The sequence below is a fragment of the Microtus oregoni genome, unplaced genomic scaffold (genome assembly GCF_018167655.1).
Source record: "Microtus oregoni isolate MIOR12 unplaced genomic scaffold, Mior012 000011F_ref0000422, whole genome shotgun sequence".
Lineage (NCBI taxonomy): Eukaryota > Metazoa > Chordata > Mammalia > Rodentia > Cricetidae > Microtus > Microtus oregoni.
Genome location: NW_024543070.1, coordinates 55,084,913 through 55,100,157, shown reverse-complemented (window position 1 = coordinate 55,100,157; position 15,245 = coordinate 55,084,913). Strand labels below are relative to the sequence as shown.

At 36.9% G+C, this 15,245-nt stretch overlaps 1 protein-coding gene across 2 annotated transcripts in view; it reads left to right on the top strand.

Moving 5' to 3' along the window:
* Positions 1-15,245, top strand: part of LOC121453617 (protein DEK) — a 28,173-nt gene that overhangs the window by 8,369 nt on the left and 4,559 nt on the right. For both annotated transcript variants that reach the window (XM_041660500.1, XM_041660498.1), the window contains 5 exons: positions 1,515-1,609; positions 2,339-2,459; positions 3,733-3,921; positions 14,509-14,647; positions 14,933-15,081. In XM_041660500.1, the coding sequence (XP_041516434.1) occupies positions 1,515-1,609; positions 2,339-2,459; positions 3,733-3,921; positions 14,509-14,647; positions 14,933-15,081 (693 nt within the window). The remainder of the gene's footprint in view (positions 1-1,514; positions 1,610-2,338; positions 2,460-3,732; positions 3,922-14,508; positions 14,648-14,932; positions 15,082-15,245) is intronic.

The window sequence follows — 15,245 nt, the reverse complement described above, 5'->3', positions numbered from 1 at the left end:
TTCTCCCAGTTAGTGGGTTGCCTTTGTGTCTTAGCGACAGTGTCCTTTGCTTTACAGAAGCTTCTCAGTCTCAGGAGGTCCCATTTATTCAATGAGGTCCTTAATATCTGTGCTGCTGGGGTTCTGTAAGAAGTGGTCTCCTGTGCCCATGTGTTGTAGAGTACTTCCCACTTTCTCTTCTATCAGGTTCAGTGTGTTCAGACTGATATTGAGGTCTTTAATCCATTTGGACTTGAGTTTTGTGCATGGTGATAGATATGGATCTATTTTCATTCTTCTACAGGTTGACATCCAGTTTTGCCAGCACAATTTGTTGAAGATGCTCTCTTTTTTCCATTGTATACTTTTAGCTCCTTTATCGAAAATCAGGTGTTCATAGGTTTGTGGGTTAATGTCAGGGTCTTCTATTCGATTCCATTGGTCGACTTCTCTGTTTTTATGCCAATACCAAGCTGTTTTCAATACTGTAGCTCTGTAGTAGAGTTTGAAGTCAGGGATGGTAATGCCTCCAGATGCTCCTTTGTTGTATAAGATTGTTTTGGCTATCCTGGGTTTTTTGTTTTTCCATATAAAGTTGATTATTGTCTTCTCCAGATATGTGAAGAATTTTGATGGGATTTTGATGGGGATTGCATTGAATCTATAGATTGCTTTTGGTAGAATTGCCATTTTTACTATGTTGATCCTCCCAATCCAGGAGCAAGGAAGATCTTTCCATTTTCTGGTGTCCTCTTCAATTTCTTTCTTCAAAGACTTAAAGTTCTTGTCAAATAGATCTTTCACATCCTTGGTCAGAGTTACCCCAAGATATTTTATGCTATTTGTGGCTATCGTGAAAGGTGATGCTTCTCTAATATCCCTCTCTGTTTCTTTATCCTTAGTGTATAGGAAGGCCACTGATTTTTTGGAGTTGATCTTGTATCCTGCCACATTACTAAAGGTGTTTATCAGCTGTAGGAGTTCTTTGGTAGAGTTTTTGGGGTCGCTTATGTATACTATCATATCATCTGCAAATAACGAGAGCTTAACTTCTTCTTTTCCGATAGGAATCCCCTTGATCCCTTTATGTTGTCTTATTGCTATTGCTAGAACTTCAAGCACTATATTGAAGAGGTATGGAGAGAGTGGACATCCTTGTCGTGTTCCTGATTTTAGTGGGATGGCTTTGAGTTTTTCTCCGTTTAATTTAATGTTAGCTGATGGCTTGCTGTAAATAGCTTTTATTATATTTAGGTATTTTAAAAATACTCATTGACTAGTAACTTTCTACACCTACGTAAGAAACAATTCTGGTAACTTGCTAGGTGAAAATACATTCAGATTCAAACTTTTCAAAGAATTAATTCAGTTTGTAGAATTTTTGTAATGTTAATATGTCAGTACCACATACTTTTCAGTTTTGTTCAGTAAATTAACTTGGGTGATGGCTCTGAAAATAGACACTATCTTTGAGGTTTTTTTTTTATTTGTGCATTACTGGATAGTAGCATTAACAATATCAAAAATACTTTCAGGTGTCCTCATTAAAGAAGAATGTGGGTCAGTTTAGTGGCTTTCCATTTGAAAAAGGCAGTACCCAGTATAAAAAGAAGGAAGAAATGCTGAAAAAGTAAGTTATTTTTATAAATATTGTTATTGGTTGATAATGCTATATTCCATTTAAAAATGAATGCCTGCTCATTTTTAGTAGATTGCTAACTTTAAGTTAGTACTTGACAAGTCTATCATAGCATCACCTTGGGTTATCTGTTATGTTCCGGAAAATAATGACTTAAAATTATTGAAAACCCTTAAAATTTCATTTTCTAGAAGATACAGGTAATCTGAGAGTTCAAAGCTCATATAGTCTGAAGGAAATGTAATGAAATGTATTTCTGTCCCCTGCTGTTACTATTTCTTCTTAGTGTTTTAAACTTGCCTTGAACATAATTGCTTTGATGAGGAATTGTCATTTTCCATAATGCTAGCAAAATGACAAACCTTAGAAGTTTTGGTTACTAAATGCCTGTAGATAAAAAATTTAAATAAAAATTAGGTCTTCATTGAGACACTGTAATGCTGAATTACTAATTTAAACAATTTTTAAGTCCATGAATTTTGTAGTATTGGAAATTTAGGTAATTTTTCAGTGAGTTTACTTCAATTGTTGGTAAATAGTCATTTTCTAATGGTTGTGCCCTGTGGTCAGGTAATTAATAAGAGTAACCTACAGGGAAATACTTATAACTGTTACGGAAACAAAGCAGACCAATTTTTCTGGCTCTTTCTTCTTTATATTATGAAGATTACTTATGAACTCGTGTGTAGTCACCTTCTTTTCCCCTGCTTTCTGTTTCAGGTTTAGAAACGCCATGCTAAAGAGCATCTGTGAGGTTCTTGATTTAGAGAGATCAGGCGTGAACAGCAAACTCGTGAAGAGGATCTTGAATTTCTTAATGCATCCAAAGCCTTCTGGCAAAGTAAGGATCTGTTTTTTACCATCTCAGTAAAATGGTTATTAACAGCCTTTCCTTTCTCTTACTGGAATGGTAATTTAGCCACAGAATTGTATTGATAGTCAGTGTTGTCATCTGCATTTAAAATATATGCCTTTCATGAACAGAACTGCAATATTTTCATAATATAAAATAGCATATTTTCCTTCAAATCAGGTGTGAGTAGTACAAGATTAGGAAAAGTAGTCTGGTGGTGGCAGCACACAGCTTTAATCCCAGTGCTTAGGAGGCAGAGGCAGGCGGAACTCCAGGAGGTCCAGTACAGCAAGGGCTTGTTACACAGTGAACCCCGGTCTTGAAAAATCTAGAAAGAAAAGTGACTATGCACATCTTTGATCCCACTTTAATCCTAGCAGCGGGGTCTCTAGTTAGTGGTCAGCTTGGTCTACAGAGCAAGTTCCAGTGTCCTAAGGCTGCCCAGAGAAACCCTGCTTCAAACAGATAAAAAGGTAAAAGTACCTACATGTCACAAAGATATAAACCAGGGCTCCAGGGTTTTCTGTCTGGAAGGCATTGGAATAAGGGAAATACATTGAGGAAATGGTTATGTGGGACTGATACACAGTGTTTTAGAATTTAGCAAATACTCCTAAGAAAGCATTGAAAAATAAATTCATTGACTGATCAAATAGTTTTTCTCATGTGATTAGAAATGGATACGGTTTAACTGAAGGCATATATAACATATTAACCTATTTCATGCCTGTTATTACTTTCATAATTAACTTACTCAACATTTATTCCACACTGAAAGATGTTGCTGAGAACTTGGCATTACTGAAAGAGGTAGTATAAATTGAGGATATATGATTGCTAATTAAGCTTTATTTTCTCTGATAGTTGTTTCTACTCCTTTGATTAATTAAAGCAAGAAACTCCTAGTAATGGTATCTTTAGTGCTTAAAAAAATGAAATACATTAAGTCTAGTTTCAGTTATTGTCTTGATCAAATGTAGACACTACCTGAACTCATTACGGTGCATAATTGTAGTCCTGTTTCAGAACCAACGATAGATACCCTTTGCAGATGGTTATGCCAGATGTTTACAAGACAATTGAGAATAGTGGTAATGCACTTTTAGGTAGCCTGACACATTTAAAGATGATTTCTCTGCTAATCCTTTAAATGCTTTCTGACAGAATTTGAGTTGAATAATTATCAAAACGAGTTGATTGACTTAGAAATACCCTTATTGATGATACTGTTAAAAAGTTTTTTCTTTTTCTCTATATAAAGCCATTGCCAAAATCCAAAAAATCTTCAAGCAAAGGTAGTAAAAAGGAACGGAACAGTTCTGGAACAACAAGGAAGTCAAAGCAAACCAAATGTCCTGAAATTCTGTCAGATGAATCCAGTAGTGACGAAGATGAGAAGAAAAATAAGGAAGAGTCTTCAGAAGATGACGAGAAAGAAAGTGAAGAGGAGGTAAGATATTTTTTAACTATTGTTTTCTCTATTTTCTATCAGATAAATATTCTTGCTACATAAACAAGCAAATAGTTTGATGTCATTTCTTTGTGTTCTGTCTGTTTTTTAAGACAGGGTTTCACTGTGAACTCACTCTGTTAGACTAGGTTTGCCTCAACGCAGAGATCCACCTGTTTCTGCCCAGTGATGGGATTAAAGGTGTATGCCACCACCCACCAGCAATGTTGGTTCCTTTTCATGAAAGCTATGTAAATAATTGAGCAGGCTTATATAACCCCCATATCAAATATTAAAGTTTCAGAACAGCTGAGTTTGTGACCTAGATTTGAAGTGTGCCTTGAACTATTCAGAGAGAAATGGGAAAGGAAGCAGCAAAGCTAAACAAACACAGAGGGGTGTATTCTTTCTCTTTTAGTATTTTATGTATGGGTCTTTTGTCCACAAGCATGTCTTTGCACTACATGCATTCCTGCTGTCTGCAGCAGCCAGAAGGGCACATCAGAATCCTTTGAAACTGGAGTTATGTGTGACTGTGAGCCCCCCCCCCCCCATGTGGGGGCTAGGAATTGAATATGGAACCTCTGGAAGAACAGCCTTTGCTCTTAACTACTGAGCCATCTCTCCAGCCCATGGGAGCACATTCTTAGGAGGCTTTTATCAATATTTTTTAGTTGACCTGAATTGATGTAATTTGATGCAAAAAGTAAGGTGTTAAAGGTTGTAATTTTCCTTCAACCTTTTGGGAATTATTTAATGAGTGTGACAGCATTTGAAGTTTTTGTCACCTAGAAATGGGACATTTTCTGTTTGCACATATTTGTGAAATTCTTCCATAGTGCATATGAGGTAGGAGGAAAAGTGTTTAGCTTTTGCTGTATCTGTCCTCAGTTAAGGTCAGGGAAAGTAGGTACAGCAGGTGAGTTCCTGTTTGTTTTTACTGATGTTTAGTATGCCATGTTTTATTTTTTCATTTTCTTTAGGGGTTAGAACTTATTCTATAAATTTATTCTATAGGTTTGATTAATCCTGGATTGATATTGTAGTCTAGATATTTCCTTGAGGGAAGCCCACACAGTTGTACTAGCCAGAAATATCTTTGAACACTAACAAATGTACTTTATGTAGTCAGGAAGGGTGCTTTTTATCTACTGAACACCACAGAATTAGATGAATAAGGTAAATTATGAGGCTGGAACGTGGCTAAGTTGTTTAAGAGCTTATACTACCTGTGCAGAAAAACAGTTCCTGGTACCCAGGTTGAACTGCCTGTAACTCCAACTCTAGAGGTTATAATGCCCTCTTCTGGTTTCTGCAGAAACCTAAACTCATCTATACATTCTCACACAAATACACATGCATACTTATAATTAAAAATAAAATCTTTTTTGAGAAGATATGTAATATATTTGTTTTATTTGAATATGTTATTAGTATATATATTTGACCTGAGATATTTAAATTTCTTTCTTGTTTTAATGTCTGTTGCCTACAGAGGCCAGAAGAGGGCATTAGGTCCCCAGGAATTGGAGTTATACATGGTTGTGAGCTGCCATATGGGTGCTGGGAATTAAATCCAGCTCCCTTGGAAGAAGAGCTCAGCCATCTCTCCCGCTCCTAATGTTAGATTATTAAAGGTGCCTCTGAATCTGAGTATGAGCTATTTTCATAATGTAAGAATTTTTTTTAAAAATCTTACATGTACTTCATACATTTAACAGTTTTTTAGTTATGTGCATATGCATGTCTGTGTGTATGAGTACAATACCTTCTGAGGCCAGAAGAGGGCATCAGGTCCCCTGAAGCTGGAGTTGGAGGTGACTATAAGACATCTGGCATGGTTGCTGGGAATTAAACTGGGTCTCCTAAAGGAACAAAGGCTCTTAACCTCCTCTGCTATCCTTCCAGCCTCTACTGTATTTTGGTGTGGAGGGAAGATGAATACTCTGAACTCTGATTTTTATGGTTTGATAGCTGAGAGGAAAACATTGTTTATATGTACATATATTATTGTGACAGATTTGTGTATGTGGATGCCAGCTGTTGAGCCATTGCTCCCAAGCCCTCCATTTTTTGAGATAGGATCTCAGTATATAGAACTGACTAGCCTAGATCTTATTATATAGATCACACTGGCCTTGAATTTATAGAGATAGCCTGCCTTTGTCCTTCTAGTGGTGAAATTAAAGGCATCTATCACCATACCCTGCCTCTATCAACCTGTTTTGAGAAAAGGTCTTTCACTGGGACCTGGATTAGGTTAGGTTGGACTGGCTGTCAAGGAAGCCATAGGATTCTCCTATTCCCTAGCATTAAAATTACAGCCATTGCATCCCTCTGCCTGGCTTTTTATGTGGGTGATAGAAGTTGAATTCAAGTCTTTATGCTTATGTGGCATGAACTACCTCACTAACCTCCATGATTTTTTTTTTTTAATTTTTTTTTTTTTGGTTTTTCGAGACAGGGTTTCTCTGTGGTTTTGGAGCCTGTCCTGGAACTAGCTCTTGTAGACCAGGCTGGTCTCGAATTCACAGAGATCCGCCTGCCAACCTCCATGATTTTAAACTAATTATTTTCCTTGTCCAATATTTTGCTCATTTACCATATGTCCTTAATGGTTTCTAACACTTTAAGGACAAATCATGAGAAGTTAAATTATTAAAGTTACTCGAGTATATAAATTTTGTTGTTTGTTTTGTCTTCATAAAACAAAATAGGTTTGGGAACTGGGTTCAAATCTTTGGTTTTTCACTATATGACTTTGTACAAATTACTTAATTTCTGTACTCAATCTCCCATTAGTAAAATTGGAAGCAACCTCATAGGGCCATATTAAATGGCTTCAAAAGTGCCTGGCTACATATATTTTGTATTCATTGATACTGTTAGAATCTTTAGTCAGGCATGGCGGCCAATTGCCAGAGGCCAGGTCTACAGAATGAGTTCCAGGACAGCCAGAACTACAGAGAGACAACCTGTCTCAAAGGTCTCTTTTTCCCCAAAGAAGACATTTTATTCTGAGTACCATTTCTACATCCAGTCTTGTTGCCAAGATAAAGTTTAGGAAGAGGTACAAATGAGCTGTCCAATGTAAATTCGTTTTTTCCTTCTCCTGTGATATAAACTAGGAAACCTAGGTCTAATGGTGGAAATCCATAGGGGGAAAGAAGACAGTGATTTGCAGACATATCTCACCATATAAAAATGTAATTTTTTTAAAACTTTATTTAACTTTATTTCATGCACATTGGTATAATGTCAGATTCTCTGGAACTGGAGTTACAGACAGCTGCAAGCTGCCATGTGGGTGCTGGGAATTGAACACAGGTCCTCTGGAGGAGCAGTCAGTGCTTTTAACCACTTAGCTATCTCGCTAGCCCCCAAAAATGTAATTTTTTTTCCTGCATGAGTTTACCCTGTCAGGCTTTATAAGATACAATTCCGATAAAGTCTATAGAGAGATACCTTTTTTTTTTTCTTAGTAAATTTCCCTCTAGTAAGATTAATTTTATATTGCTCTAAAAGACCTTTAAATTTAGAACTACATACATACTTCATGGCCGGTTTAGTTTCTGAAAGTTCTAATTGACTTAGAAAGGTAAACCCTGGTAAAAGGAATAGTATTTTGTGACACTTTGTTTTCTCTGTTTTTTGATTGGGATTTGGAGACAAGGTTTCTCTGTGTAGCTCTGGTTAGCTTGGAACTTTGTAGAGCAGGCTGAATGCCAGAAATCCACCTGCCTCTGCTTCCCTGATTGCTTGGATTAAAGGTGTGCACCACCACCACCGGGCTATTTCTTTTTTTTAAAAATAAACTTGTATTATACTTTTTAACACCCCTCATTACCCTCTGGTATCCCTCTTTCCTTCTGAATCCTCTTCCCAATGGTTAGATTAAAAAATGACTCCTCCAGTGACCATTAATAGTCATCAGCTCCTAAGGAAGGCCCTATCCATGATGAAAAGTTGGGCCAATCTTGTATGTAGCTGCTGTATGTTTGTGGTTGCTATGGTAGTGTCTTGTCTGGATGGCATGACAATCATCCCCATCCTTCAGCTCTTGAATTCATTCTGTTCCCTCTTCTGTCATGCTCCCTGGGCCTTGGGTAGGAGTTGATATAGATGTCCCATTTAAGGATGGGTATTCATCATTTTTTCTGTGCTTTGACCAGATAGGTTTCATTGTATTAACTGTTATCCTCTGTAAAAAGGTGCTTTTCTGCCCTAGTATGAGAGCTACCCTAATCTGGATATAAACAAAATACCTAGAATGCGATCTGACTACATAGTCATGTAGGTGAACATTAGTAATATGTTCCTTCTGTGGGTCCCTATCCTCAGCCATAGGCTCTTGACCAGATTTTTACAGTATCCAGGTGTATGTATATATTTCTTCCTGTGTTATAGGTCACATCAGATTGGTTCATCTGGAAAATAATTTTATTTTGCCACTATTACATTAGTATCTTGCCTGATGAACTGGTATTGTAGCACATATGTGTTCTGTAGCAGAGTAATAATGAATGTGTTTTCTCCCAGTAGCCTTCATATTCGTATCTTTTATTTTTTTCCCCCATATCTTTATCTTCTGGCAGTAAACATTAGCTTACAGAGAGGGAGGGAGTTTCCAGGTCAGTTCCATCTTGATTTCTCTCTGCGTCCTCATCAGAGTTAATCATACGATCGCAGGGTAATGGTTTATGTCCAGATAGTCATCCATGTTACAAACAAAGAAGAGCAAGCTGTTAACAGGCTGTCTTAACAGTGTTTCTCTTTATCCCTTTGAAGGGATAACTTCAACCATAGGCTCTATTTGACCTGTGTGACATTGACCACAATGTTCTCCGTTTAGCTGTGAGGGACAATGAAGACATCCAGGTGTTAGTACTTTACTTCTAGTGGCTGCTGCACTGCAAATCTGATGTGGATTTACTTTTTTTTGGAAGCCATGTTATGTTTCCTGACTTCATAGGAAAAAGAATCAAAAGTGGGGTTGTTCACTTAGATATTCTACAATTCAGAGAAACCTGCAATTGGAATTTTTTGTTAAATTGCCTTTTTAGTTGAAAAAATTTCAGCTGGGCACGCCTTTAATCCCAGCACTCGGGAGGCGCAGAGGCAGGCGGATCTCTGTGAGTTCGAGACCAGCCTGGTCTACAAGAGCTAGTTCCAGGCTCCAAAACCACAGAGAAACCCTGCCTCGAAAAACCAAAAAAAAAAAAAAAAAAAAAAAAGAAGAAAGAAAAAATTTCTTGATAGTGGTGGGATGTGGACATACATGTTTTGCTATTTCTTAATATTTCATAATATGAATGAAGGAAATTATAGAACTAAATAATCTTATTTTTTATTGGAAATTACAGTTGAAAGATCACCTTGATAAAAATCCATTTACGCTGGGGCGATGGTAGCGCACGCCTTTCATCCCAGCACTTGGGAGGCAGAGGCAGGCGGATCTCTGTGAGTTCGAGACCAGCCTGGTCTACAGAGCTAGTTCCAGGACAGGCTCCAAAGCCACAGAGAAACCCTGTCTCGACAAACAAAAACAAAAAACGAAACAAAAATCCATTTACACTTCATCATTTTGTGAACTCAAACTAGAATTACATATTTCTTTTTTCTTGTCATTCTGGGTTTTCTCAACCAACTTAGAAGAATCATGTATTTTAAGCTAATTTTTTATTTTGTTCATCTATTCTCCCAGTACAACCTTTCTGCTGTGAGGACAGAATTCTGGCTCTGTGACAGGCATCTTTTTTGGTGACCCTCCTCCAAGAGCCCTGCTGCCTATAACAGATAGGTAAGCTTTGTTCTCACAAGATTTTTGGCAAAAAAATGCTTATGCCATTTCTTGATTATACATGGAAAATCCTCTTCAAATTTTTGAAGATTTATGTTAATCCTTTGGGTTGGAGAGACGGTTCAGCCATTAAAGAGCATTCCAGAGAACTCAAGTTTAGACCCCAACACATATGTCAGACGGCTGTAACTCCAGCTCTAAGGGATCAGATCTTGTCTTCTGGCCTCCTTGGGTACCCAGTAGTCAGACAGACAGACAGACACACACACACACACATCTTTAGGAGAAAGTTACAGTTTGGGAACTAGCTTTTTCTGTATTTTTATCCATTGAAACTTAATTTATTTTCCACATTCATTTTGTAAAAGACCAGTCTTACCATCTGTTTGATTAAATAACAAAGGTGTCTATTAAAAATCTTTCACAGCTTGGTGTGGTGGTGCAGGCCTTTAATCCTAGCACCCAGGAAGCAGAGGCAGGCATGTCATTGTGAGTTTGAGGTCAGCCTGGTCTACTGAAGGAGTTCCAGGACAGACACTACACAGAGAAACCCTGTCTCCGAACAAACAACAAAAAAGAATCTTTCACATTTTAAATTTAATTAATTCTTATTCTCGTTTGTCTTTGCAGGAATAAGATATGCACTTTTATTTATATAGTTTAAGCATTATTATGATTCATTTTATTTTTTCTTAAGTGTTTTATTTCTTGTTGGCCTTGTAATTCTATTGCTTCAGCCTCCCTAGTTTCAAGGGTGGCTAGAGTACTCTTGATGGTTTGATACAGTGGTCTTTTTTTCCCTTTCCTCTTTCTCAGATACAGTCTATACATGTAAATTACACCAGGAGATAGTTTTGTTACAAATCCATGTATGGCTTTTGCAAGATGACTAACAAAGGAACTTGGGGCAGTTTTTAAAGTGTATCTAGTCCTCAAGTATCACTTCCCACTTTAATAATTGCTTAGTAGTTACTGAGCACTGGTTTTGAGCTCTGTAGTAGAGATCAAGACATTAATAACAGTCTTTAGCTGTAGATATCCTCATATATTAGTGAATGGGAGGGTTGGCCATATAGGATTAGGAAAAAGGGTTTAGTCAAATGCAAAACATCCATTATTAGTACTGTTTTCTAATAGAAAAAGATCTGTATTCAGCATATAGCAAATAGGCTGCGGTATACAACTTAAATTTATTGTTTCATCCCTAGCTTAAAGGAACACATAGCTGGCTGATTTTTGTGGGGTGTTTTACTCTTGACTTTTTGGGGAGCCTACCCCCCAGCTCCCAAATAAATCACACATAGAAGCTTATTCTTAGTTATGAATGCCTGGTATTAGCTTGGCTTATTTCTTGTCAACTTTCCTTATCTTAAATTATCCTGACTACCTTTTGCCTTTGGGCTTTTTATCTTTCTTAATTCTTTGGCTGGCCTGATGTCCTTCTTTTCTTGTTCTTTTGCTATTCATTCTCTCCTTGTTTCTCCCTCTATTTATACTCTGCCTGCCAGCCTCACCTATACTTGCTCCTACGTCACTATTGGCCATTCAGCTCTTTATTAGGACCATCAGTAGTTTTAGACAGGCAGAGTAACACAGCTTCAGAGTTAAACAAATGCAGGGTAAACAAAAGTAGCACACCTGAAAATAATATTCTCCAACAGGTTCTTACTCTTCCAAGAACTAATAATATAGGACATATTTGCTTGTTTTTTTTGTCTTTTGTTTTTCCAAGACAGGGTTTCTCTGTAGGTTTGGAGCCTGTCATGGAACTAGCTCTTGTAGACCAGGCTGGCCCCAAACTCACAAAGATCCACCTGCCTCTGCCTGAGTGCTGAGATTACACGTATGCCCCATCACCACCCAGCTTTTGGGGCCGTTCTTATATGCATTTTTACTCACCAGGAAAAGAGTACTGGAAAGGGTAAGTAATCTGCCTGAGAATGCAGAATTAATAGTGAAGTCAATTTAAAGCAAAGCTTGATTGTAAGCGCATGTTCTTACTCACTTCTGTACTGTATCTTTCACAAGGTTAAGATTAATGATTTATAGCCCAAGTATTGTGGGATTATGAAGTAATCAAATTGGTAACATTGTGAGATATTGAGGGTTGATCCTTTAGCTGACTTTAGATTCTTAAGATTTTGATAAAGATTGGAAGTGTAAAATTTAAATGGGTGTGGTTAACTTGTCTTCTTAGCGCCCATCATTTATACCTCTAAATACCAGTGATCTTTATTTGCCTTAACTGCTGAAACTGTGTCCATTTCCCAAAACTAAGATGTTGTTTGGATGATCTGTACCTAATAACTTCATCTTCAGGGTAGGTGAAAGTGATTCTTAATATTTGTAGAGCTAAAGACAAGATGTGAGTTCAGCTATTTTCTGTGCACAGGATGTTGGGTCCCATGTAAGTCTGAGCTTGTTGGTTTACTGTTCAGTCTTCACTATTTCCTAAGTCATCAAGTCTAAGTCAGTTTCTGCCTTAAGTGTGTCACGAAAAATTTACAACTGATTAATGAAAATGAGTGAAATCCGGTATAAATTTATGGAAATTAATGTTTGTGAGTCGAGTTGTATCTACCAGTGTGATTAAGTATGATGTATCATGGTTAGTGAGGTGTCATTTTTATAATTGTCATTCTGTAGTAGCTACCTTGTTTTTAAAAAGACATTTTACAATATCACATTTATGGGGAAATTGTTTTGCATATTGGAGGAATTTCTCAATCACAAAATGAGCACTTTGTAGATGATACTTTAATGATGGCAGTATTTTCACAAGTTGTACATTAACCCTCATAAAGACTTAGATTAGTTCCTTTATTTGCTAATTGGGGAAAGTAGGGCCTGGTGATGAATTGAGGCTGGAATTTGAAAGCAACTTACCTCAAGACCCTGTTACTCTGAACTATAATTAACCTTGTTCTATAGTACTTGTGTGGTCTGATTGCACTCTTAGAAATTTTGGTAAACAATAGGCTAGCTGTCTTTTTTAAAAGTCATGGTGTTAAATATAGAAAGATGTATATATTTGTTCAGAAGCAACATTTTATTTAACAATGGCTTCATTTCCTCCCCTACCCTTTTATCACCACAGATGTTTATACTTTGTCAAACCACTAATTTGTACCAGTTAATAGGTTTAAAATTAATCAAATTGTGTATGTCTACTAAAAGTTTAATTGTAACCTTAGATGGCCCTGGAAATATTTTAATTACCTAATTCAAATTACCTAATGTAATGAGATTGAGTAGCAGTGAAGTAGTATGTTGTTTTATTGCTCACTTCTCACAACTCTTTGGGTAGTATAACTTAGTTTCTTAAACTCAAGTCCAGGTTTTATTAGCCTTTGACTGAAGAGTGAAAATGAATATTTGATTCTGTGTAATAAGAGTATTGTAATAACAGCTGAACCTTTATTATTTACTTTAAGTGCCTACTGGAGTTTATTTGAAGTAGGGGGTATTAATTAAAAAATATTCATTTAAGTTAGTCCTGAGAAAACTAATTCTATTGATGCTGCTTGGTAACACTCCCATATTTTATCAGCTTCCTAATACCACTTATATACTGTTAGTAGCAGCCAAAATAGCCTGCTAGTTAGTGCCCAGCCAAGAGAAACCCTGTCTCGAAAAACCAAAAAAAAAAAGAATATTACTGAGTGAGTATTACAGGGTATGTCTAGGTTCATGTAGATGTGTGCAATGGTAATGTAACAGAAAAAGACACAGTAAAAACTGAATTAATTCCACTTACATATAATAGTCTAAGTCCACCTAGATTTTTGAAACAATTTCATCTGAAGAACAGATTGAGCACAGTATTTGTCTTTGAAGGGGTTAAGTGAGGTATAACATACCAGTAATATAAGGCTCTAGTAACAGAAAGATCCTTCAAGACCAGTTTCAGTATATATTGCAGCCGTATCTCACAGACTACAAAAAGCTGATATGGTATAACTTGAAAACCAGGAGTGTAGAACATTCTCCATCTAGCTATTTGTGGTGGTTATGATGTATAAAGATGAGAATTTATCTGAGGTTCCTTCCCCCCCCGCCCCCCCCCCCCCCCCCGAGACAGGGTTTCTCTGGTTTTGGAGCCTGTCCTAGAACTAGCTCTTGTAGACCAGGCTGGTCTCGAACTCAGAAATCTGCCTGCCTCTGCCTCCCAAGTGCTGGGATTAAAGGCGTGCGCCCCCCCCCTCCCCCCCCCCCCCGGTTTATCTGAGGTTCTTTAGTTATGTTGAATAAGTTTCAGAGACTTTAGTTGGAACAAAGTGCTTATAAGCTAGAATTTGTGCACTGTAATTTGTCCAAATGTTCAGCATTTAGCTTTTGTTGAATTTGTGGATTGGTGTTTAAGAGCACGTGTTCTGGAATCGGGTCTATGTTCAAGACATAGCTTATATTGATGTGATTAGGAACAAGATGACTTCATTGAATCTGTTTCTTCATATTCACAAATTTTTACTGAACAACTGCTGTATGCCAGGAACTAATTTTAGAAGTTAAGGGTTTATTAGTGAACACAAGGGATACAAAGCTTGTCTCCTTGTAGCTTGGATTCTATTTGGGGAAGAGAGTAGAAGATTTTGAGTTCTATTTCAGCCCCAATTAAGTGGAATAATGTAGATGACTTACTTACATTGAAATCAATAGTGTTAGGATACAGTTATTCTCAACAGTTAACAATTTACGTTTAAGCAGCCATAGCTAGTATTTACAGTGAGAAAGGAGAGGGCGAAATAGTAGTGACTCATCTATGTATGCTTTTCTTTCCCTTCTAGCAACCACCAAAAAAGACAGCTAAAAAAGAAAAAGCAAAACAAAAAGCTGCTGCTAAAAGTAACAAGTCTGTAAAAAGTGCTAATGTTAAGAAGGCAGATAGCAGCACTACCAAGAAGAATCAAAACAGTTCCAAAAAAGGTACGTTAGAAATGATGACAGCAACTCTGGGTACACCATATGCATGTACATGTTTAGTGTGTGTGTAAGACAGCTGCAAAGAACATTGTTGAGACATAGCATGCCAGTTTTCAAATCTAAAAAAAAAATTTCAGTGCAAGCTTTGTAATTTTAAGGTAGAGATTTTTTATTTTAAAATTAAAACTAAATGATTTATAATTGGGAGGGCTTATGTTCTCTTAAACTTCCTTGTCTTACACCTTCAAATGCAAAAAAGTTACTCACACTTGGTATCTTACCTTTTAGAATCTGAATCTGAAGATAGTTCTGATGATGAACCATTAATTAAAAAATTGAAAAAACCACCTACAGATGAAGAATTAAAGGAAACAGTGAAGAAATTATTGGCTGATGCTAACTTGGAAGAAGTCACAATGAAGCAGATTTGCAAAGAGGTAATTGGCACACATATTCTAGTTATTCTCCTTTGACTTGGAAGTCACTTAATTTGAAACTATTAGTGCATGTTTTTTATGTATCCATTCAGAGAGTATTGAACTACTATTTCAGGCCCTCTTGAGGGTACCGGGTACTATAGTAATCATAAAACAATCAAACA